Source organism: Miniopterus natalensis, chromosome 2, assembly GCF_054644295.1.
Source record: "Miniopterus natalensis isolate mMinNat1 chromosome 2, mMinNat1.hap1, whole genome shotgun sequence".
In the NCBI taxonomy this organism is placed as follows: Eukaryota; Metazoa; Chordata; class Mammalia; order Chiroptera; family Miniopteridae; genus Miniopterus; species Miniopterus natalensis.
The window spans coordinates 24,048,426-24,073,041 of record NC_142082.1 but is presented as its reverse complement, the minus strand read 5'-3'; the positions used below and the strand labels follow the sequence as shown (position 1 = coordinate 24,073,041).

The 24,616-nt window shown below is 44.0% G+C and overlaps 1 protein-coding gene across 2 annotated transcripts; it reads right to left on the bottom strand.

Annotated features, from left to right (window-relative positions):
- On the bottom strand, positions 1–24,616 carry HGSNAT (heparan-alpha-glucosaminide N-acetyltransferase). Of its 2 annotated transcripts, none has more exons than XM_087814199.1 (18): positions 24,346–24,616; positions 20,878–20,993; positions 19,365–19,501; positions 19,041–19,162; positions 16,588–16,657; positions 13,921–13,990; positions 13,157–13,266; positions 11,467–11,543; positions 10,785–10,815; positions 9,273–9,433; positions 8,042–8,157; positions 5,937–6,058; positions 5,413–5,539; positions 4,238–4,324; positions 1,860–1,937; positions 1,163–1,233; positions 955–1,067; positions 1–234 (listed from the first exon to the last, which is right to left on the bottom strand). In XM_087814199.1, exons 1-18 carry the CDS (start codon positions 24,599–24,601, stop codon positions 53–55), a joined length of 2,046 nt encoding a protein of 681 aa, XP_087670325.1. In that variant the 5' UTR covers positions 24,602–24,616; the 3' UTR covers positions 1–52. The 2 variants fall into 2 exon arrangements, with proteins under 2 accessions (XP_087670325.1, XP_016051072.2); XM_016195586.2 differs by lacking the exon at positions 24,346–24,616 and adding an exon at positions 21,290–22,076.

Here is a 24,616-nt window from a genome sequence, read left to right as displayed (position 1 = left end):
CCCCCCCCCCGGGGCCCACCAGTCTGCCAGCAGCACGCTTCGGCTGGAGCAATCAGATTTTCCAAAAAACCTTCTTTTTATAGAGAATGTAGGCGATGAGCACCCACAGGGCAGTGGCGACGATGTTCTGAATGAGGTGCTCCTTGTGCGACTGGTTGTCCTGCAGCCTCCACTGGAAGGGGAAGTAGCTCTCGAACACCTCGTGGCCGACGTACACCAGGATAGAATTCATTCCTGAAAGAACACAGGCCACCGTGCTTTCCCGAGTCACCTCCGCTCATCTGCTTCCTTAATTCTTGAAACTGAATTTTGGTTCAGTGAAAAAGCACGCCCTGACATTACTGGCTACAGCCAAAAATAAGTAACGCATCACTTAGATACTTACGTGTAAACTGTATCAAAAATTATTCGAAAAAATTCCTTTCATAACAGTGTAATTCTTGAATACTAAATCTGAAAGGAAAGCCAAACTTTTAACTTGTATTTTCTCAGAGAAAACCTGAAGTGCACAGAAGGCAAGTATTACTAGGTCCAGAAGGTTGACATGAGTCGCTGCAGTTATCTGGTCTACCAGGCTCCGGGCAGAACTGCATTTAAACCACTCTGTTCATCTCCTGATGTCACCTCGAGGTATTTCTTATGTGTCATCTTACGTAAAGGCAGTGCGTTTACATGAAGAAGGCAAGCATGCCCCGTTTCTGAAGCATTAGAAACTGGATGCGGTGCCCGAATCGCTGCCAGAGGAAACACCAAATAGATCTAAGTAGGTAAATGGGTGGCCTGCTTCGGAACAGGCCAGGGACATCCTGCGTGGCCGGGACTGCGTGGCCCCTGCTGCTTTCCCCCTCAGCCTGTCTCGGAGACATGTCACCGGGGCCGTGGCTCGAGGCCCAGCACTGGGCTCGCTCAGCTGGTCTCTGTCATTAACTTTCTCTGGGGTCACAGGTGACTTACCCGGGTAAAAGAATGGGGTTCCCGTCCACAGTCCCTTCACATCCACGATGGGGTACAGAATGAGCAGGATGAAGAAGGCAAAGGAGCTCAGCGTAGTGACATAGGAAATGGACCTAGGAGGGGCGGACAGGTGTGTCGGGCTCCTGAAAGCGCATCGACGTGAGCACGACCTATCATCAACCCTGAGGTGACACTTTTCTGTACCTACCAGAGATTCTTGTTTATGGGAATGAAGCCTTCATTTTCAGAAACTTTCGTCAAAGCAAGAGAGATAAGCCCCTGGAATGAGGGAGAAAGACGGTCAAGTTCCTTCCATTATCTCAAAAAACTACTATATTTCAACACTGAGAAATATTACTTACTTAATTGCTTAGGAAGGACTGAAAATTGCGTCATATATTATTCTTGTAGCTGGGAAATATTTTTAAGATGCAGAGCTAAAAATATTCTCTAAAAATATCCTTTCAGCATTGCTCTGAGCTGAAGGTAAACTAAGTGATAAGTGAGTGAATCCTGGGAGGAGCACCATGGCAAGGTCAGGGGTAAGTGAACAGTTGGCATTACAACTCCTCTGTCACCTGCAAATCTGGAAGCTGGCGCTTGGAAACCTGTTGTTATTGCCTGGTCTTTCCGGTACGGCTCCCCAAGACCCGTACCTTGGTTCTATTTCTTCCTGCATTCCTGGCCGGCTGCCAACGGCCAGTGTGACCTAGTTATAAGACAGTTTCCTAACAAAATAAACATGAGAATTCAGGTGGAGAGATTTGTTCCTGTTTACTCAAGTGAAGAATGCTACCTGTTGTGACGTGGGGACGGCTGATACTCCAGTGTCACTAAACATTGTTTTCTTTTAAATATGCATGTGTAAAGAAAAGGAATTTCAGGGAGGAACATTGGTTACTCACTAGAAAACACCACCAGGCAGTGAATCTGATCAGGATGTCTTTGGTCTGATCTTTGTAATACAAGAGTATTTTTCCTGCCTGGAAAAGAAAACAGTATGATCAAGAGAATAGCCTAAGGTGTATTCTTATTTCATAGCCATCCATTATCTTAACCACTCCACTGACCCCTCTGCCAGGCACACTGCTAGACACTGGGATTACAAAGAGGAAAGGGGGGGTGTATGGATGGCGGGTGGAAGGGATCAATGGGGGAAAAAGAGGGACATCTGTAATACTTTCAACAATAAAAAAAAAAAGAGGAAGGGCACATTACCCCGCCCTTGACTGGTGGAGACTGAGAGGCACACGGGAGCACTTGTGGGGAGGAAGGCATTAGAGAGGAAGTGCCGTAGGGTTGAGGCCGTGAGTGCAGAGCAGGAAGAGCATTCAGGCAAGCTGGAACAGCATGCCCGGAACATGTCAAAATGGGTGAGAAAGCCCAGCGTCCCTCAGGTGCTACAGGTAATTCAGAAAGGCTGGAGGGTGGGGACAGCGGGAAGGTGACAGGCAGGTTGTCTTGTAGGTCTCACTGAGAGGCACTGGCTTTCTCCCACAGGTGATATGGAGTCAAAGAAAGTAACTTTTTCCCCCCCAAAAAAGTACCAAGGGATTGGCTCATATTGGCCTGCCAGATGGCCCAGTCTGATAGTGGTATAGAAGACAGACAGGGACAAAAAAAAAAAAAAAGCAGACAGACAGGGACAAGGTGGAACTGGAGGCAGGGAACATTTTAAAACCAGTAAAATCTGACCTTCACATAAAATTCCCCAATAAGGAATTTCGGAAAATATGAAACTATAAGAAAGTGTTATTTATAATAGCTAAATTTTATAAACATTTTCTCTGCGCCAGTTCTTAGAACTTTACATGAATTAAGTTATTTAATCCACTCAACACCTTTATGAAGTAGGTGCTACTGAAGCACAGAGGGGTTAAGGAACATGCCTGGGGCTACCCAGCCACCAAGCGGCAGAGCTGGGCTCAAACCCAGGCAGGGCTTGCCAGGTGTGCACTCTTAACTCCTACACTGGCTGCTCCCGCAGGTGCAGAATTACCTGGAGAGCATGTGTAGGAATTAAATGAAAGCACAAGGTAAACTATAAAGTGCCATAAAGGCAGTATTTCTAAATATGACATTATTTAACCACCAAATTGTAGTGTATGCTTTAGACTGCCCTATCCAATACAGAAGCCACTAGCCACATGTGACTACTTAAAATTTAATTAATTTTTTTTTTTAAATATATCTTTATTGATTTCAGAGAGAGGAAAGGAGAGGGAGAGAGATAGAAACGTCAATGATGAGAGAGTCATTGATCGGCTGCAGCCCGCAACCGGGGCATGTGCCCTGACCGGGAATCGAACCCTGATCGCCTGGATTTAATTTAATAATTTAATTAAATTTAATTAATTAATTTAATTTAATTTAATTTCAATTAAATAAAGTTTAGCCCTGGCTGGTGTGGCTCAGCTGGTTGGGTGCTGTTCCGTGCACCAAAAGGTTGCTGGTTCGATTCCTAGTCAGGTCACATGCCCGCGTTTCAGTCTCAATCCCCAGTAGGGGATGTGCAGGAGGCAGCCGATCAATGTTTTGCTCTCACATTGATGTTTCTCTCTCTCTCCATCTCCCTTCCTCTCTAAAAAAAAAAAAAAAAAAAAAAAAATCAGTAAAAAATATATTTTTAATTAAACAAAATTTAAAATTCAGCTCCTTAGTCATACTAGCCACAGTTCAAGTCCTCAGTAGCCACATGGAGAGCATAGATACAGAATATTTTCACTGTCACAAGAGTTCAATTAGTGCCGCTTTGCACATTTTTCCTCTCCCAGTTAGCACCCTTCAAATAACAATTTCAAATACCAATGAGGAGAATTTCAGGAAGAAAAAGCTAGACTATTCAGAATTCTAATATGCAAAACAAAACAAGAATAATCTGTACTGACTTGGCCATAAAACATGCATAACCTGAAACCATGAAAAATGTGCACAAAAGAAATGTGACAAGTGACACTGTGACATCCCAACATCACTAGTTCCAAATCCTCTGCACAGTTTAGCAGGGAATCTTTTACCAGAAACTGCTATGCCTTCATTTCTAAGATAAGCCATATGAATAATAAGAGTTTCTCTTGAGAATATAGAAATTATACCCAATGACTTGAATGTGCAGAATCTTAGCAACTTCCAGTTTTGACAATGTCAAAAAAAAAAGTTTTTTAGACCTTTAATACACAGATGATATGCTTCCAATTACTTTAAAGGAACAGTTTTTGAGTTAGCAACGAATCGATAATCACAAACTGTCAGAAAAACGTTTCCTAATGAAATGAGCACATACCTGAACTCCTAAAAATGCCATCACAATGGAGTTGATTGTCCCCAGGATTCCTTCAGGGTCGTAGGCCACCGTGGTGTGATAAAGCACCTGAGCAAAACAGAGCAAGGAGGCAGCACTCACTCCCTGGCCACGAAAATGCATCCAAACCACTCACAGACCAAATACAAACTTCAATACGCTCCAATATTTAATATGCTTTGTTTTCACTGCAGAAATTCATTGCCAACTTGTGGAGATTATAAGCAGGACACTTCTGGCCAAGACAGTGCATGAGTGACACTTCAGAAGGGACACAGAGACAAGGACGAGCCACATTCCAGCGCACCCACTTCAACTGCAGGTGGCTCAGCAACACGACACATCCCTAACCAGTTCCAAACAATTTTCAAGTAACATCAACAGCTTCCTATCTTCTTTTAAGACAAAAAACAACTAATGCGTCTACCTGTATTGTTTTATTATAAAACAAGCTATTGTAGAAACTGTAGAAATCTGGAAACATACAGTGTAGTGGATGCTGCAGTGCACCATCCAGACATCCCCTCCCCAACCCTTTCAGGACTAAACCTTCACTCCCCAGCTGCTATAAGTTTATTAGTGGCCAATAGCTCTCAGCCAAGTCCCTCTTCTGGATTTGTCCTTGATTGAAGAGAGCTGCCTCTCCGGGAGTCACACCCTCTGCTGGGGGCAGTCCACATCCAAGCAGGGACATAAGGGCCAGATCCCTCCCTTCAATTCAGAACAACTGAAGGGCCACCCCAGCCCACCCTGCCCACCATGAGATCAGCTAAGGCCTTCGTGTGACCATGATGCAGTTCATCTGCTCCCTCTGCCCTTCGCTCCCCACCACGTGTGGATCCCCACAGGACTGCCTGATGAACCTCCTGCACATGGACTCGGTCTCAGAGTCTGCTGCCAGGAAACCTGACCTGAGACACACAGAAAAGCACTATGCTACGTGTTTGACACAGTGTAGTCTCATTTTACAATCCAAAGTAATGTTTACGTACTGCCCCATAATGAATATGGAAGTCACTAAAGTCAGTCACTTTTTCAAATAAAAATTAGTTCCCATCATAGTTAATTAAACGGACACAGTTGAAAGTTGGCCAGCCCTTTCCTTCCCTCCGGAGCTCCTAACTGTCCAGTTCTAAGTACAAGCCCGTGTCACTCACAGCCGAGGAAGGATGCTGATAAATATGATCATCTCCCAGAAGCAAGCGGTCGATGTAGCCAGCAGCTCCTCCAGTGCAATTTGGATACTTCCCCAGATCTCCAATGCCGCCCGGACCGAGATAGCCACTGGGGAGGTGAGACCATGTACTTCATTGACAAGACTCCAGGGGGGATAAGAGGGCATACTGGCTGTGTACGCAGCCCAACAAAGAGCCTCAAACATGTATAAGCCTGGGACCCCCTCTAGCACCAGGCACTCCCACCAATGCTCTTTTGACTTGACTGCCCCCCACGTGTTCAGGCTCAGCAACTTCCATTCAAACTGACCCTGAAGAAAGCCTCACAGGGACACTCCTCTGAATACACACACACCAAACTCTTCTCCCAACATAAAGTGGGCTCAACGGAGAAGAGAAAGTGAAAGGGGATTCCTTGCACTTGGGAAATCTGAAAATAGGGCCCAGAAGGTTTGATATGGCAGAAAATGACATGCACGAAGGGATTACCTACACGGGTCACTTACGTGGGGCATCCAGGAACAGGTAAGAAGAAAGTCAAGGCCAGCCAAATGCTTTCCAGCATCAGAATGAAAAGCCACTGGGGCCAGCTAGAGGTGATGTCTTGAAGAAAAGAGCATCTTCTCTCCTGAGCGAGGGGCATTAAAAAGCACACACTAAATCCAAGTAGAACAGGAAAGAATATGCAGAGTGTGTACTTGCAAAATTCCCTGATTCTTCTCTTGGCCTTTATTGCAGTAATGCAAATATGTGCGTGTTTATTTCATATGTATTGTGTGACCTAGATGTTTCCTCTCTATGAAATACCACAGTAAAACATTAGTGAAAAATAAATCAGCGGACCATTCCACTCCCATAACCCAAGAAAATTGAAAACAGATGTTCGCACAAAAACTTCTACACAAATGCATACAGAATCATTAAAATGCATAAAAGGCAAAAAGTGGAAATAAGTCAAGTGTCCATCAACTGATGAATGGATACAAAATGTGGTACATTCACAAAATGGAATGCTACTCACGAAGGCGTCAAGGACTAATACGTGCACAGCACGGACACACCTTGAAAAACAGCATGCTAAGTGAAAGAAGCCAGACACAAAAAGCCACATATTGTATAATTCCATCTCTATGAAACATCCAAAACAGGCAAATCTATAGAGACAGAAAGTAGGTTACGAGTCGCCTGGGGTTGGAGGACTTGTGGAGGAAGAGAGTGGCTAGTCATGAGTGCAGGGTTTCTTTGGGGGTAGTGAACGTGTTCTAGAACGAGACAGTGGTGATGAGTGCGCAACTCTGAATACCACTAAATACCACTAAACTGTACACATCAAACATGTGAGTTTTATGGTTGGTTTGTGAAATATATCTCAATAAAGCTGTTCTAAAGAATGAAGTTAAAAAAATTTTTTTTAAAGGAAAATGAAATATAAACCTTTGGAGATGTTCTGGTTGAAGGAAAGAGGGTGCAGCCCACCTATTCTTGGTGCCCCACCCAGTCCCTTGCTCCATCGTGATGGCCCATGATGGACCCTGGATGAGCCTCCACAGTCCCTTGGGTCACACATGCAGCTAACCAAGACCATGTTTACCTGGACATGTCTAGTCTCACTTCACTTTAAGGAAACCTATAGCAGACGGTACAGAAAGACCATAGGGGGGCAGAGGAGATAAACCAATAGTGACTAAACACAACTCAAAAACATGTAACTGAGCAATCATTGCAGGAAGAACCAAGAGAATTTGGGATTTGACGATGAATCTGTTAGTTACATGTACAGAAAGAAGCTAGAAAACAAATACAGCTTTATTAATTTATTTTTAAGAAGGACCCTGAATGGAAGGGTTTAAACATTTCCACCAGAATTTTTACCTCCATTAGGGGGGAAAAACAGCTGTCACCTAGGCAAACTCAGCAATTTATAGTAAGACAGAAAGTAATCACAAAAGAAGCGACTCACGTACTTCTTACAATGAAAAAACAGCCAAGGACATAGTCAACCTCCCACACTCTAGCTTGGCACTTTCTCTCCAAGCTGGACCCTTGCAGCCTTTTTATAGATACTGATATGTAATATAAGGTCTTTAAAAAATACATCTTATATCACAAGGAAGTTGAGGGAGACTGAACCAGCAATCTAGACGATGGTGATATTATTTTAACACCATCCAAATACTTCTGATTACTGGACACTTAAAAATGTGTTAAGAGGGTAGATCTCATGTGTTTTTTTACCACAATAAAACAAACTGACTGACAGCCCTGGCCAAGTAGCTCAAGTTGGTTAGAATGTCGCCCTGATACGTCAAGGTTTCAGGTTCAATCCCCAGACAGGGCACCTACAAGAAGCAACCAATGAATTCATAAATAAGTGGAATAGCAAATCGATGTTTCTCTCTCTCTACCTTGCTCTCTCTAAAAATTAATTTAAAAAATGACTGATATAAAAACTAAATAAAAATAACAATTGAAGGAAGAAAGAATGTATTTAACTAATAGCATCAGAATCTATTGAAGTCAGTACTGCACTAAGAAATAAAGAAAGTTCTAAAAGCTATAGTGATATTCCCCCCACCCCTCCCTTTAAAAAAAAAAAAAAAGGGTTTCTCACCGAGGCACAGCTTTCAGGCACAGGCTTTGCAAAGAGGAGCTCTACCACGGCCACCACAAAGTAAGTCACCCCCAGCCGCTGGAGCACACCCGGGATCCGCACCTTATCCCAAGACACTGCAGGAGGTGCAAGGTAGGGGAAGGTCAGCCAGCACTCTCATCTAACCCAAGACAATATTACTTTCTTCTAAGGGGGGAAGACACATCTATATGGCACCTGAGTGTGTCTTCTTTCAGCTCTCAGAGATGGAAATACTACTTATGGTTAGCAAACATGGGCTCAAACTCACGGCAGGAAGCTGGCCTGCTGGGAGGCTGGGCTGAGAACAAAAGTGTTGTCCTCGGGTGTAGGGAAGCAGCAAGGACTGCCCTTGGCCCTGAAATTCATCTCCTGGCGCTTTCTCATGAGATTGTGGCTTCAACTCACAATCCACCGACAGGCTCTCCCTACCCTACTGGCTACCGGGCTGTATCGCTGGAAGAGTAGTCCTACAGTGAACCCTATAATGTGTCCTCCTGTGAGCAGGGGCCCACTGCTGGAGACCTGCCAATCAATCAACTTTTATGTGACACCAACTAAAAGTGACCTCTGCCTTCTCTTAATGCCTGAAGTCTTAATGCTTCTGGCCTGGGGTTCATTTGGCTAGTGTCTAGATATTTGTGTCCACTTTTGCTAATGCCCCTTGAGGATAGTGACCACCGCCTCCCTCAGTTCTGATACCGGGCCCCAAACACAGGACTTGCATCCTTCCTTCAGCTTTCCTACCTCACTCACACCGCGAAAACAATGACAAAGGTGTCATTCCTTCCCAGCAACCCAGCGGGCATACAGGTGGTGGGTGACAAAGGTGAATTTTTGAACCACCACACAACAGCCTTACTATGAAAGTTACTGAAAGCAAAGTGGCCAGAGGGCAGGGTCTGAGAAGCAGGTGGCCTGGTCTGGTCCCCACTCTGCCCCTCCCTACACTTCGATGATCTGGAGAGAGCACTTCAATCCCTAATGCCAGGAGATGGGTTTGGGTGGTCTTGGAGGCCCCTCCCAGGTCTAAAAGTCCAATGGAACAAGAGTAATGCCTGAAGCTATACAAGCACTATACTGTACATACTTTCTAATAACTGTTCATTTTGTAGGTACCTGAGATGGAGGAATTACACTTCTTTCAAATTACGACATGTAGTTTCCGTATTTTAACGTGAATATATACAAACAGAGCAGGGAAAATACTTACATGGACCAAGGCAATAATTGGGGTTCACGATGATAATTCCTATGCAGATTAACAGGAAACTCCTCCACGCAACTTTCCCCAGCAACCTGATCTTTGAACATCCCCGCTGCAGTATGGAAGTCATTGACAGAAAGATTGAAGATCCCATAATAAATACAAACCTAAAAAAACAACCACCAGCTATTACTAGGTGGACATTTCCAATTTTTTTTGTCTATCTATCATTAATATTTTATAATCTACTGCATAAGAGAGGCAACACATGATTTTTTAAAGTAGCCAATTACTGAAAGGACATCCGGTTAATAGTGGAGGAAACATCAGAATGTAGCCCTGCTGGGCTGTAACATTTGTGTGCCTTTGAGTCCTGTCTTAGAGGAAATTCTTCAGAACTAAGTGCAATTTCCAAGAACAACTGTCCCACTTAATTATCAGGGAGAAATGTTGATGGAGATGCTATAATCCAAACAGCTCAATATTCACTAGCATGCCCTCCAAGTCCTGGAGAAACGAACCACACACTCCAACCATTTCTAACTTCCCTCTTGCTCCTGAAAGAAAAATGAAAGCTTTGTTTTCTGATTTTCTCTGAGCCACACATCTCTTCTTTCCTTTCTTTTACCTTACTAAATTACCTTTTAAAAAAAGTCAGAATAGTAATTTCTCTAATTATTTGGGGAAGGGTAAACAGATGAGTTTGCTCTTGCTGTACTCCTCGGTGTCCCCTGGCTTCCTTTTGGGGGGTCAGCTAATCAGACAAAAGCCCCTAGGACCAGGAAGCAAGGCACTTTTCTGCAGGAAGCCTCACAGGGAATATATGTAAATAATTACCATGTCTGTAGGCTTGTAAAAGTTCCTCCTACCCAAACCCATTTTAAAAAAGAACTCCAACCCCCAAAAGCCCTGAGCTCATATTAGTGATGAAACACAAGGGACCAAAGACATCAACCAATAGCCAGGACCACCTCCTAATGACAGAGCCAAGTCACTCAAGGTGTCACAGCAAAGACACAGGTTCCACCTTGTGCAGGAAGTCAGGGTCCCTCAAGAAGATTAACAGCCACAGAGGAGTGAAGACAGTGTTTGGTTCTCCATTGTTAATCCACATTTTACTTTAGAATATCATCGCCCTGTACAGACTTACCAGAATTCCCCAATACCAGTATACTGCATTTCTTTCACTTTATTCTGATTTCAGGATTAGTGGTATTTACATTTTCAGAATTTATCATTTCCTACAAGAATTTATCATTGCATTTCACATCTACACTAACCAAACGTTCCCTCTGAAATCACTCACTTTTATACCCATATGTCTTAGATAAGCACTATGCCAAATTTAAGAATTGTTCAGTAACACAACTTTTGGAAGGAGCTCGTGGGTAACATAGACCTGTGAGTAACACAGGCCTGTGCCAGAACTCAAGGCTGGTCTCAGAGAAAGGCTCTAGCATCAGCCGAAAGGGAAAAATTGGAGATGACCTACGGGGAGCTGGTGGTAGGCTAACTCACCACGGGAATACAAGGTCGGCCACCGTCAGTCCTGTAGAGGAACACAAACACGAAGAGTAAGGAAAAGGGCTCTGGGATGTGAATACTCCAAAATCTAGAAGGAAAACACTGTGAAGTAACCCACGGGCACTCCCTGGGGACCCTGCAACCAGTCCCTGGGCCTAGAGCATTGCCAAAAAACATAACTCGGCCCAGGAGAGAACAAAACTAGTTTGTGGACAAGTTTGTTTCCTTACGCAGTGCTATTCAAAATCCATTCTTAAACCAGCCAAGGCAGATGCACAGCCATCACTCGGCACCACTCAGACCAACCTCAGGTCAATGGCACCCAAGGAGGAACACAAGTCTTGGGAGGCGTGTACATGGCTGTACTGAAAGGCATATCCAGACACAAGGATCATTCACAACTAAGTTCTTAACATCTTTTGGAGAGTCCACAGTCCTGCAGCAGAGACCTCTGGAGTCTATGTGTTATCACAGTGAAGCATTATAGGGCCACAGACCACGAAAGAAACAACAACAAAATGATCTAAATGTCATTCTATGGGGACAGGAGCTCAGCAGCCGCAAGGAGACTGCTGGGGCCTCGTCTCTGGCTCCTGGGGGTGCTTAGTGACTCTCCTGCCCACAGCTCTTTGCAGGGGTCCTACTTAAGCAATGCCACCTTTAGGAAATAACTCACCATTCCAACTCGCATGCTTGAAGTACCAATATTTCCCTCCTCCATAATTAATGAAGACCATGAGGATGAGAGCTATCCTGTAAAGCAAGGAGGAGCACACTGTCAGGGCTGGCACATGTGACAAGGAGCGGCCCGACTGCCAGAGGCACACTTACAGTCACAAGGCGCAGTCGTGACACAAGAGGACACTTACAGAGCGAGGAATGATTACTGCTAATCGCTACAATTAGGACCCTACGCCAATGCCCCTATGTTGCCAACATTTCGAATTCAATAAAGTCTTAAGAAAAATTTACATTGACAGTAAACCGTGTAACTTAAAAAAAAAGCAAAACATTCCCAATCTCTCAATGTTCTGCTAATTATTTAGGTGTCTCAAGTTAAAGAATGTAGTAGAAGGCATACGGTCACTACGGTCAGAGCTGAGGGTTCAAATCTTGGATCCTTCTTTCGTCTGAGCAGTTAAGACCTTGGGCAAGACATTCATCAGGGGCCTCAGTGTGCTTCTCTGTACAAGAGGAAACCTACCTCACACAGGAAACGCCGGGGCTTTTAAGAATAGTGCACGTCAGAGCACCTAACCAGTGCCTCGCAATTTTAGGCACTTAATAAATGTTAGTTCCTATCTACCTGTGAACGTTTTATCTCCAAAAGTGGCAGTGAGAATTACAAAGAGAAATACAATAAAACTGATTCTGGATATGCTAGTTTGCTGCGAATTCTGTAGAACGCAGGGAACGAAGACTTTAGTATGTTCACAGGGTAATTTGTGGGGACTCTGGAGCCCAATTGCCTAGAATCAAATCCTCAGTCCCAGAATGACCTTGGGCAAGTAACTTAACTCTGTGGCTCAATTCCTTCATCTGTGAAATTGGCATATTAAAAGTATATACCTCATAGGATTGCTGAAAGAGTAAATAAATTAAGACAAGTTAGAACAGTGCCTGGCACATAGTGAGAACTCAAAACTGTTAGCAATTGTTGTTTTTATCATTTTTGTTATTATTACCTGGCTTCAAATATACATACCAGGAGCACTCAGAGCTCTGGTGAGGCTGGGACAGGGTTAGAAGGTTATCACTGGAGTTGAAAAGACTCCAGTGAGTAGCAATGGAAGACCTGATACCTATATATTTATTTTCAGCTATATAGTTTTATACTTTATTTTCAGAGTTTGGTCCTGGCCTTCATTCTTCTACCAGGACTATAAAATGCTAACACTGTACTATATGACGCTGTGGATTTGTTATGAAGAAGGCCTGACATTCTAGCTGTTCTGCTAGTGGCGGTGAAGGCTGAGGACTGACTCTTCCCACGCTGGTGTTTCGTTTCTAGACTGACGCGTCTTCTCATCTGTCAAGCTGCTGACCGGACATGGGGGTGCAGGTGGAAGTGGGGGCCCCATGCACAGCTACTTGCCCAAATGCATATGACCTTAACTCAGCAGAACCTACAGAGCAGTGGAAACTGGTCTGGCTTGCCCCACTGCTTCTCTCTAGCAACACAGTGCATTGGCCATCACGCCGGCTTTCAAGTAAGGAGAGGCTGCTGCTCTATTTTTATAGCAAGAAATCCTTTCTAGCCTAGAAAGTAAAAGATACATAAAAGGCCTTAACTTAAGAGTGTGTTTATGTGTCAACATGTAGTCTGAGACTACCCACGCCCACCGAGTTACAAGGGGCCCACGTACCCCCTGAACGTGTCCACGCAGCGGAGGCGGGGAGGCACCGCACACGGACGCCACACTTCGGGCTGGGCGTCGTCGCCGAACAGGCCGGCCCTGCTTGGAGAGCCCAGCTCCTTCAGAGAGAAGGAGGACAGGGCGAGTCAGTGCTGGGGAGGAATTCCACCTTTCTAAGGTTTAGGGAGAGATGAACAGGGCGGAAGGCTAAAGATTGCTGTTCTGAACAATGCTTCAACTTGCATTTGTAAAGACCCCATCTGGAGGCCTGGTTTTTCGCTTTACTTGATTTTGTGCCTTCTGCTGAGCTTGCAATGCCCATGCTGGCACCCGAGCACAAAGAACTGGCCCCATGTGCATCTGGTATAAGTGTACAAACAAGTGTGTCCATAAGTGGACAGACGTATGTCCGTAATGAATTTGTTAACACGGCAATATGCTTAGTCATCTCAGTAGGCCATGGCACTTACAGATTCAATACTGGTGTCTCTTTTGTTTTAATAGTGACACTCTCTACGTAACTGGACTGATTCAACAGTGCTGCCTGCAAAGTGAAAACATCTCCACCTCGTGCAGCGGAAGGCAGCCCGGAGTCCAGCCTCACTGAAGCTGAGAAGGCTGCTCTGTATTGAGAACAGGGGTCACACAATCTGGTCTTCCACAACATAAATAAGATTAATTAAACCAGAGACTGAAGACGATTAAATAGGAAATTGTAAATTCCAAACCCAGAAAACCACCCAGACGACACATGATGCATTCTAATAACTCACAGAGTTGATGAGGCGATCAGTTTCCCGAGAATTTATTGCTTTAGAAATCCAATTATTAAAGTCATCCAAACTGTAAATAAATAAATAAAAGGCTCAGTTCATTTATTTTCTTTGGCAGAATTTTCAAAATGACTGGATATCATATTAATTAATTAACATGAAAATTAATTTAAAGTTTATGCTCCACACAAGTCAAAGAACTAAACATTTTAACTTTTTAATGAAACAAAAGTAGAAATCGAAGTTTATAACAGCAGTATTTTTAAATGCTCAACTCTTACAGCATAGTTTCCTCATCAATAAAAATAGGAATAAAGATAAAGCCTTCATTCAAGAGTTGTTGTGAGAGTTTAATGAGATTATTGTTCCCTGTGGCTAGCATTCTTATTAATAATACTATTAAAATTGGAATAGCAAAAAATTTCAAACAAACAAATACACCCAATATGGAAATGACTAAACACAGTATATGACAGCTGTGTAACAGGGTGAGATACAGCTATTAAGATAGCAAGAATGTGGCCTCTGTGCATACAAAGAAATATGAATATAAACTATTAAAAACAAAAAGCAAAAACCCATTACACAGATTTAATTACCACTAAATAAAAGCACACGTAGGCATTCTGAGAAAGTTTGAAAGTAACTCTGGAGTATTCAAGTAGTTAATATATTGGGTTCTTTTTTTCTAGAAGGGTACTTCAATTCAAAAAGATATCCAGATGAAATTAAACTGATTTACATGATTAACACAAGATAAGTATATTAACTGGTTTTTCTTTATAGTGAGATTTCTACTTCCCACATTGTACATAAACTTTCCACATGTGATTATCCAATGCACAGAACTCTTTCCTTTTTTATCACAGAAAGTTTCAAGCATATGCAGAAGTAGATGAACTAGTATAATAAATCTCAGCTCCAACAAGCATCTACACATGGTCAGTCTTACCTCCTCTACACTCCCACACACTATCCCTTTAATTGTAAAGAATCCCAGGCTTCGTATCATTTCATCCATAAATACGTCAGTATATATCTCTAAAATTTAAGAACTTTTTGATTTTTAAACTTAACTGTAGTACTTTTATTACACATTCTAAAATATTATCAATAATTCCTTAATATTATCAAATAGCCAGTTCAATTTCCCTGTCTCATAAGTTTTTTCTTACAGTTTAATTATTCAAATCAATCTCCAAACATGATCCATATATCCAATGAATATATCTTTAATTTCTTTCCCCCCCCCCACAACTCAACTCTTATTTCTAGTTTATTCAGCACTGATAACCTCACCATTACATGAAAAACTATAAAATAGAGACACCTAAGGAAGGGTGAAAAGGAGAAATTAAAATATTTTACAATTAAAATTTTTAAAAAGCACTTAATTTTCTTGTCCATGCTTGTTCTCCAGGTGAAAGGAGGAGGGAAGCTGTACTCTTGCTACTTTTTCAGGTTCTTTTCTGGTTCAGACAAACCTGAACTTCCCCAGACTTTCAAGGGCATGCTGGAGAGTGACGGGCAAGGACAAGGGGCTCTGGCTTTGCCAACACCAGCATTCTGCCTGCGGCTGCAAAGGCAGACCCCTGCGAGGGGAGTTTCAGTAACAGTGGGGTGAGGCGGTGTTTCCTCCGTTTGTGCAAGAGCTTGATAGCAGCTACCAACTACTTTAGGAAGTGATGTAATAGATACATTCACATTAAAAGCATGGGGGGAAAATCCTAATAAATTCGGATAAGATGCAAATCCTAATATTTGCATCTTATCTAAATAATGACAACACCTTAATTCACAGAAATGAAATGCCTCTGCTAGGATCGTGCTCTGTCCCTAAAAAAAATGTTAGGTTACACAGTTGCTTCTGAGCAGCAAGTCATTCTTTGATCCCCATACACAGTCAGGTTCGTCCCACATGTTGTTATTTCGAGGATGTCCAAAGGCAGAGGGTCAGTGTGCATAACCTCCCCAAAGCTGCAGGGTTCCCCCATGCTAGCCCCGTTCAAGGTTAGATTCTCTTTTTTCCAATCTGTATATAGCTCATCAATTAAATCCCGTGGTCCTTCCTGAGGCCCTAACAAGCTGAGCACGTGAAAAATCAATCTTACTCCTTTCAAAACACACCAGAACTTTCCTCTGAAAGGTGACTTGGCAGGCCTGGATCTATGTGACTTGCTTTTTCTTTTGTAGTCTACTAATTCAGTCTCATCAAAATCGCTGTTAAGTGAAGAATTTCCTCAGGTTGCTGCCAGATGCCCGGGCCAGCAAGAGCTGGGAGGCTGGACTAGAGATTGCCTCAGGGCTCAGGGCCAGACAGAAGGGAAGCAAAGTCCAGCGTGGCAGTCACCTCCTAAAATCATCACAGCCCACTTCTACTCCCTGTGAAACAGGCTGTGAGATTCTTTCAGGAAATTATTTCTCAAGCATGTGCTTCTACTTTCTCAGTCATTTGGGAGGATTGAAGGCAAAGATCCATTAGAACTAGACCATCATTTCCCTGAAGTCAGGGATCATCTCTTACGCTACATTGAATCCCTAACGCCTACAGGGCGTGGTGGACACAGGAAGTATTCCTTTCAGCAAAGAACAATGGTCATTGGGTGTGTCAAACTACCCTTTCTGGATGTATTTTTTCTATATTCTACTTTCCCCAATGGTGCTTACCTCAACAAGAACCTCAGAAAGCACACAGCAATGATGACAGCCAGACCAACAAGGAACGCAATACACACGGCTATAAAAATAACAGAAAGCATGTTATTCCCCAAAATGTCATCATAAGACTCACAGTTGTCACGTTGTTACATTTAATCTGTAAATTTAAAAAAATGAAAAAAAATATCAAAACAAATGAAGGAAAAGCCTATATTCTTACGCTAAATTTCCTATAAACAACTGAGAATACTTCATAAGGGGAGGGTTAATTTTCATTATGAAAAATACCAAACATACACAAAAATACAGAGACTTGTACAATAAACCCACATATACCCATCACCTAAATTCTAGAATTATCGAAATATTGTTACTCTTGCTTTATCTATTACCATTCTCCCCTCTGCACTTTTTTTTGGCCTGAAGTGTTTTTAAGCAAATCTCAGACACCACGTCGCTTTACCCCTACATCTCCAGTCATATTGCTAAAGCAATGGTCCTGTAAAAGATGTATCAGTATCACGTAGCTCCTGACATGACCCACCGAGATGGGCACAACATTACTTCTGTAGTAATGTACCAAAAATGCAAATAAAAAACTAACTGGCCAGTCCTCTTCAAAAGTGTCAAGGTCATGAAAGACAAGGAAAGGCTGAGGAGCCGTCCTAGATTAGAGAAGGGTAAGGGGCCGGACAATTAAATGCACCATGGGATCCTGGATTGGATCCTGGACCAGAAAACAATTAGAAGAAACAACTGGAGAAAACTTTAAAGTCTGTAGACCAGTTAACAGCACTTTATCAATGTCAAGTTCCTGGTTTCAATAACTGTACTGTTTCTAGAAGTATAAAACTATTTCAGAATTAAAAGTTTCTTTAAAATGGACCTTTGTGATATAACCACAATGTCATACAAAATCAGCAATAACTCCCTGGCTAACTGTTTTTTTGTAGTTAGCATGTTCAAATCAGGCTCCAAACAAGGTCTGCATCTTGCATTTGTTTGCTTTTGTCTCTTTAGCCTCATTTAGTCATAAGCAGCCAAGACTTGATTTAAACACCAGGTCAGCTGTCGTCATGAGTATGTCTCAGGTTCTAGGTCTGTCACTATGCTTCCTCGTGGTGTCATTGAACTTGTTCTTCTATCCTTCAAACGCTCTGTACGTGCGAAAGTAGCTGCAAAGGCTTGACCAAAAAAGTACGTTTTTGGAAAGAATGTTTCACAGGTGGTCTGCGTCCTTCCCATTGCGACGCATCAACCTCCTGAGACTGACTGTGTGCCCGACGCTGTGCTCAGCTGGTGGAACCTGACCCTCCCCGTAAGGCTCCTGTTTCATCTGATGGTATCACCTACTCATGATTTTTTTTTTAAATCCTCACCCAAGAATATGTTTTTATTGATTTTTAGGGAGAGAGGAAGAGAGAGAGAAACATCGATGTGAGAGAGAAACATCAATAAGCTGCCTCCTGTACGCGCCCCAAAGGGGATCAAACCCGCAATCTAGGTACGTGCTCGACCAGGAATCGAACATGCCACCTTTCAGGGTATGGGGTGATGCTCCAACCAACTGAGCTACCCAGCCAGGGCCATGATTTTTTTTGCCTAAAGCAATTATTTCATTAGGGGTTGTGAAATATTCTGCCACTCCGCCATTTACTAACTGGAATTCTTCTCTAAAGAATTTACCCTCATCAGCTAAGACCATTTAGTTATCCTAAAATATAGTTAAAACAGGAAAAACAGGATACATGCTTAAATCCTTCCTTTCAACTGACAATTTTAAGTCATAGTAGTTAACATCAGGTGTCCTGTTGCCTCCAAAGGCAACCACAGTGTTGTTTTAGTGTTTGTTTGGGGAGAAGGGCCTTGCTCTTTTTAGTTTTACAATTAACTCATTGGGTTTCCATCAGTTGCATTCATTATTCTTTTTAATACTTAAATTGTCCCACATTGGCTCTTTCATACTGGCTCTTGCATTCTTTTGCTATGACCCACAGTCTTCAATAGCTTCACTGTAAATGGGACTTACTAATGCCCTAGGGACTTATTATATTATCTAATGGAGGGCTCAGAGTGACATTTTCTGGGACCTCTGGACTGTCAATGTAAGACACATGCAGGAAATACTCTACCCTAAATCCAAAAACAAGGAAAGATGCTTGACAGTCGATTGCTCTACTTCTAGTTTCTTTCTACTGCACTAACTTTTTTGGCTTATTTATGCTTCATAATTAAACAACTATGAGACTATGTTGATAATAATTTTTTTATACATCACATAATCTTCTTGGTACTTTAAATACTAAAGACACAGTAAACACATTTTAAATACACCATAACTATGAGATAGATAACCTATAGTCCAAGTTTTAAATTACACAAAGTGCTGCAAACAGTACTCAAAAACTAAAACATCTGAAAATGCAAATTTAAAAAATCAACAAAGAGCATATAATACATACGAAGATTACTGTCAACTGGATTCTTATTGATGACTAGGTCACAAGCAATTTCACTGACTCCATTATTGACGTGCTTGACCGACAGAGAATAGTTTCCAAATTCACCAAATTTGTATTCCAGCCTATAAAGATTAGGTAAAAATTAAGAAAAATGATTAGATTAGGAAAAAAAGGAGTTGGATGCAGAGTGACAGGCATCCCTGGGTGCAGACCAGGAAAGATACAGGAAAATATTTTGAAGGGAAAAAAAGCTAGAAACCAAATAAGAAGAAAAGTGGAGAAAACAGTATAGACTTCGCAGGTCATAGCAAAGCAGGTACAAACCTACAAACTTCCTTCTCTTCCACCGTGTCATTAAGTTGCAGGATGGATCCGTGCTGGGTGCTCACAGCCACAGCTGCGATGCTAGGCTTCCCACGTTTTCCACTCCCAGAAACATTCACCAGGGCCTGAGGCAAGCACTGTAAAAAAGCACCAGCGCAGTTAGAACGGCTGGAAAGTCTGCGGTCGCTGGAGGACCTGAACATTCAACTGAAGGTCATGAAATAACTTCTCTTTCACACTTATGAAAAAAACCCTTAAATTTTAATAATTTAGGTAAAATTTGCCTATGTGACTATGTGTTGTTATGGAACTATTCAGCCATTATTCACAGGTACATTTTTCACATAATTAACAAATACAGCATACATTAGGTAGAATATTGCATTCTATTGTTTAACAAATAAATTTCCACAATTCTACCCAATTTGCATATTTATAATTTTATTGACTGCATTATATTCCATCAAGCATTAAAATTGTGAGTTTTTAGGCTGCTTTCAAAGCTTGTTTTATCTTTTGACATGTAATTGATATAAATTATATTGTTTTTTAAAATAAATATATAATTAAGTATATTACATATAAATACATACAATTAAGTATATTATATATAAATATAAGTATATTATATATAAATATAAGTATATTATATTTTCCAAAGATTTTATACCTTTATTAAGTCTGTTTAGAAGACATTTTGCTCATTCCCCAAATTTTTATGACTCTTGTAGCTTTTTAATTCAGCTATTGTTAAATTTTTTTTCAGTTTTTTTTTTTTTAGGCCCTTCCTATAGACTAAATAAATCTTTTGTCATAAGCTGCATTTTTTAACATTACAGATTTTCTGTTTCACATTACAGAGCTTTCAATGGGTTTAATCAAGCAAAGGAAATATCACGCATTTCTCCATCACCTTTTCAGCTGATACCCATGCTAGGGGTACCCTACACATTCAAATACCTCCTCTAAAGGTGGCGCGTTGAAGCTCTCAATTTTATTTCGGAATAAAGAAGACTTTATTCTACGTGGAAGAACAGCCTCGTCCTTAAAAAGCAAAGAAGGGCTAGCCTAGAAGTAAGACCTTCAGATAAAACAAATTCTTTACCATCAGAGAGGCAGATCCCTGGAATACCCGCCACTCTGCCTCAACACGAACCTCCCCACTGTCCTCACTGCCCTTGACCCTGAAGCATACCCAGGTGTCTCGCTCCCTTCTCTGGCCCAGCAAGAGGGGTATGCATCAGGCAAAGGGATAACATAAAACATGCTCCATCAGTTTTGCTCATCACTGAGAGCTGGGATTTTTAAAAAATGGGTAGTGGAAAAGACAGACAACTGTTGCTCACTGCTAGGCATTCTCCCTGATTATATTTCTTCTGATTATATCGCCTCTGTGTTTCCTTACCTACAGAACTGAAGTTAACACGTGAAGGGCTGCAGGTATGAGAGCATCAAGGATATATCAAACTATCCCCAAAGTGAACAAAATAGGGAGCACGGACACTATACCTACATGATAACAGCGTTCAGAATTCCAGTAGACAGTCAAGTGCGTCCCAAGTAGTTCATTATGGATGAGCAGCAAAGCCTGGTCCATCTTCAGCTCTACATGCCTTTTTTTGTCTAAATCTGGTAAGTATTAGGAAAAAAAATTTTTTTAATCCAAAGAAAAACAATGCACCTGAAAAATGTGTTAGAGACAAAGTTCACCTGTGTGAATGGTGGCTTCACAGGAGTGCTGCTCAAATGCCTGCATTCTGGGGTCTCTGACCCCTCACTTTGTGTATACACAGATAGGCATGCATGCGCACGCATACAAACACACACAGATCCCCTTTTGCACAGGTGCCTCTACTACACATGAGGACTCCGTCGACACCATTCACACCCAGTGTGTAAAATGACTGTGTGAGGACCTTACTTACATTCATCAAGTGCTACGATGTGACAGGCACTGATTTTAGCAGTTTCCACATATCTTCTGTTTTCATAAGACAATCTCATCAGCTAAGTATTTTCTCCATTTTACAGATGAAGAAATTAAGGCTCACAAGGATTACATAACTGCCTGTGGGCACAGTGTTTTTCTGTGAAATGTTGTGAACTGTTTTGAACCCAATTTGTGTGATTCCAAAGTCCAAACTTTCCTCGGCCATGCTATTCAACTCCGAGCGTGGTATGAGCAGCATGAGGCCTGCAGAACCCGACCTAGTGGTCAGGATGAGAGGGCCAGCAGGGTCCGTGGGGAATTTACATGCCCTTTAATTAAAGTCTGAGAAGCCCCCTCTTACATCACTTTGTTTGGAGTTCTGAATCTCCTTCTAGTTTCCACAGCAGACTTGGGGCAGGTAAGGAGAGAGGGTAAGTCTTAGTCAGAAGGGCAGAAAGACCCAACTGCTCAGTGTTCCCTGGGCTTAGAGCTCCCCACTTTCTTAGATGCTCTTAGGAGTCCACCAAGACATGGAAATTCTAAATTTCAGTTTGCCAAATTTGGAGAAAAACAAAGTAAACTATTGCAAGATAAAGTTAAAGCAAAATGTTTCATGGAGACTAACTGAGCCGTTTATATTATATTATATGAAGGAGAAATGAATTTCCCCTCTAGCTTCTAGGCAAAGAGAACACACAGTAAACTATTTAATAACACAACTAGAAAGCTAATAATGTAGCCTCTTTTATTTAGTAATATGAAAGCTTCCTTCTGGGCTTCAAAACAACAACAACAACAAAAAATACTAAAGCCCTGGACCCACTCCAGACCAATTAAATCGGAATCTGTACCCCAACCGGCAAGATTTAAAAAATTTCCTCCGCAAAACAACAACAAAAATTCCCCAAGAAATTCTAATGTGCAGCCAAGGTTGAAAACAACAGCTAGAGAGCCTGTGAGTGCAAAGCCGGGAGATTCTGACACCTTGGTACTTTTTTGCATTATTTGAACATATATTTTTTTAAACCAATGAGTCTATTTCACTCAGACACACAAAGGACGCAATTCCTAAACCATCCAATACCACACTGAAATTGAACCTGACGCTCAGTTTCAAGAAAAGCTGCCACCTTCTGACACAGAGGACTTTAGAAATGCCAGGGTAGCACTCAAGGAGCATTATCTACAAAAGAGCAACTCCCTCTTCCTTTTCCTGTCTACAATGTCTAGGCGAGGAAGTAAACCAAATAAATTCACCTTTCAATAGTTCTAGGATCCGGTACTGTTTGCATATTAGACTTTTATTCCATTTCCTAATATTTAACTTCTGGTTCTAGCTCTTTGCGCAGCAGTGTCTTTGCTGGGCGTATTTTAAAGGACATATCCTACTTAATTTTTTCCCCCTCCCTTTTGAAGTAAACCTGAGTCCTCAAATCATATGAAGATTTGAGGACTCAAGTAGGAAGTTGTCCAGCCCAAAGCTGGGCTCCAGGCGGCCCTGAAAGTCTGGCTGTCCTCTCAACAAGGTTCTGGGGTGGATCACTTAAGAACACTATGTTCTCCCTCACTATATGCAATCACTCACTATTTGCAAACTACTTTTCCCTCCTAAAATAATTATCATTATGAATTGGTGCTAACACACAAAAAAAGATCAGTGTAGGGATCTGTCCCCGACAAGAGTGGCTGGGCAGATTATGTAACCTCCTGGGCTCTGTTTTCTCAATTATAAAAGGGGAGTGGACGACGCCGAGCCCTTGGGGGGGGGGGGGGGGGAGCGTACAAAACCTAAGGAGCCAAAATGCTTGTTCGGGTGTCTCGTTGCCCTACAACATCCAGGCTGGGGAAGAGAGCAGGTTGAACTTCACCCTGACCCCCCGCCCCCTCGTTCTCATACAGAAAAGGGGATGAGAGCAGGGAGAGAGGGCTTGACCCCACAATCCCTAACCGAAGCGTCGCCCGGAGACGGCCTTGGGGTCCCGGTTCCAGGGGTCTAGAGACAGGTCCTCGAGCTGGGATTTTTCACCATTTCCCCTGGGGAGTTTGGAGACCCCTGCTGTTTAGGGAAACAGTAGATGAGCTGAGTGCCTCTCCTCCCGGCCGCACGTTCACACCCCCCGCCCCCGTTACCCGGCAAAAATACCCCCCCAGGTCCCTCCAGGCTGCGAACCTCTCCGTGCCATGCCCGCAGCCCGCAGCCCGCAGCTCCGACTGTCCCTGCGGTCACCTCTGGAGTCAAAGTCTCCTAAGGGAGGCTGGAGGCGGCTCGGTAGAGACCGAGTTTTCAGGACCAGATCCCGCAGCCACCTCCCTCCCGCGCTGCCTCCCGCTGAGGCTCATTCCCGGGCCGTTCACTCCCGAGCGCAGCCCCAGCGCCGAGCGAGGCCTTTCGGGGTCCAGCTCCCGACCCGGGGCCCGCAACCCGGCCGAGGGCGGGCGGCGCCCCTGCCCGGCTCCCCGCGCCGCAGCGGGCCCGCCGCGGGCCGAGACCCGGGGACGGGGCTTCGCCTGAGCGGAAGGGCCGCCGGCGGACGAGAAGAGCGATGAGTGGCGTCTACCCCGCTCCCGGTCAGCTCGCCGCTTATCCAGCTGTGCACCCGGGGAGGAACAGGTCCCCGACCAAGGCACGCTTGGACAAAAGTCGCCCGAAGACGCGAGGTGCCCCGGTGCCCCGCAGCCGCGGGGGTGGGGGGTGGGGGGCGGGGCCGCCCGGCCCGGCGAGTCTCAGAGGCCCGCCCCGCTCACCCCACGCTTTCGCCCTCGGGCGGGTGCCGTCTGGAGGCTCCCCAACCCCGGTGCGCGATGCTGACCGGTGCGGTGCCAGCAACAGCGGCTAAACGCGCTAACGCGCAGGACTCCAGCCCCGGCGCGCTCACAACCGCGCAGTAGGAACAAAAACTCCAGTTCCGGAGAATCGCTCTTCTGAGCCGGGAGGGGGCGTCGCGTCGCGTCGCCCAAAGGGAGGGGCGGTCGCCAGCCCGCGGGCCCCGCAGCCTGAGCGGACGCGGGGGCCGCGGAGCCGCCGGGGCCGCGGCGCCGACGCGCACTCACCTCGCGCGCCGCGCTCCAGGGCGTCGCCGGAGGCCAGCAGCGTGGCGCTCAGCACGGACGCGGCCAGCAGCAGCAGCACGGCCAGCGCCCGGCCCGCGGCCAGCGCCCAGCTCATGCCGCCCGCCGCCGCCACGGGCCGCCGCTCCAGCCCGGGCGCCGCCTCGGCCGCCGCTCCCCCGCCGCCGCCGCCGCCGCCGCCGCCGCCGCGCTCCCGAGCTCTGCGCTTCTTGGCGGCGCGCGGCCGCGCGCCCGTCATCGCTTCCCTCCCGAA

Excerpts from the sequence above, each read along its gene's own strand:
- HGSNAT (XM_087814199.1), bottom strand. The coding sequence starts at position 24,601 with ATGACGGGCGCGCGGCCGCGCGCCGCCAAGAAGCGCAGAGCTCGGGAG. Across the intron at positions 1,938-4,237 it reads TGGCATTTTTAGGAGTTCAG|GCAGGAAAAATACTCTTGTA; the intron begins GTATGTGCTCAT and ends TTTCTTTTCCAG. Across the intron at positions 235-954 it reads AACCCCATTCTTTTACCCGG|GAATGAATTCTATCCTGGTG; the intron begins GTAAGTCACCTG and ends GTGTTCTTTCAG.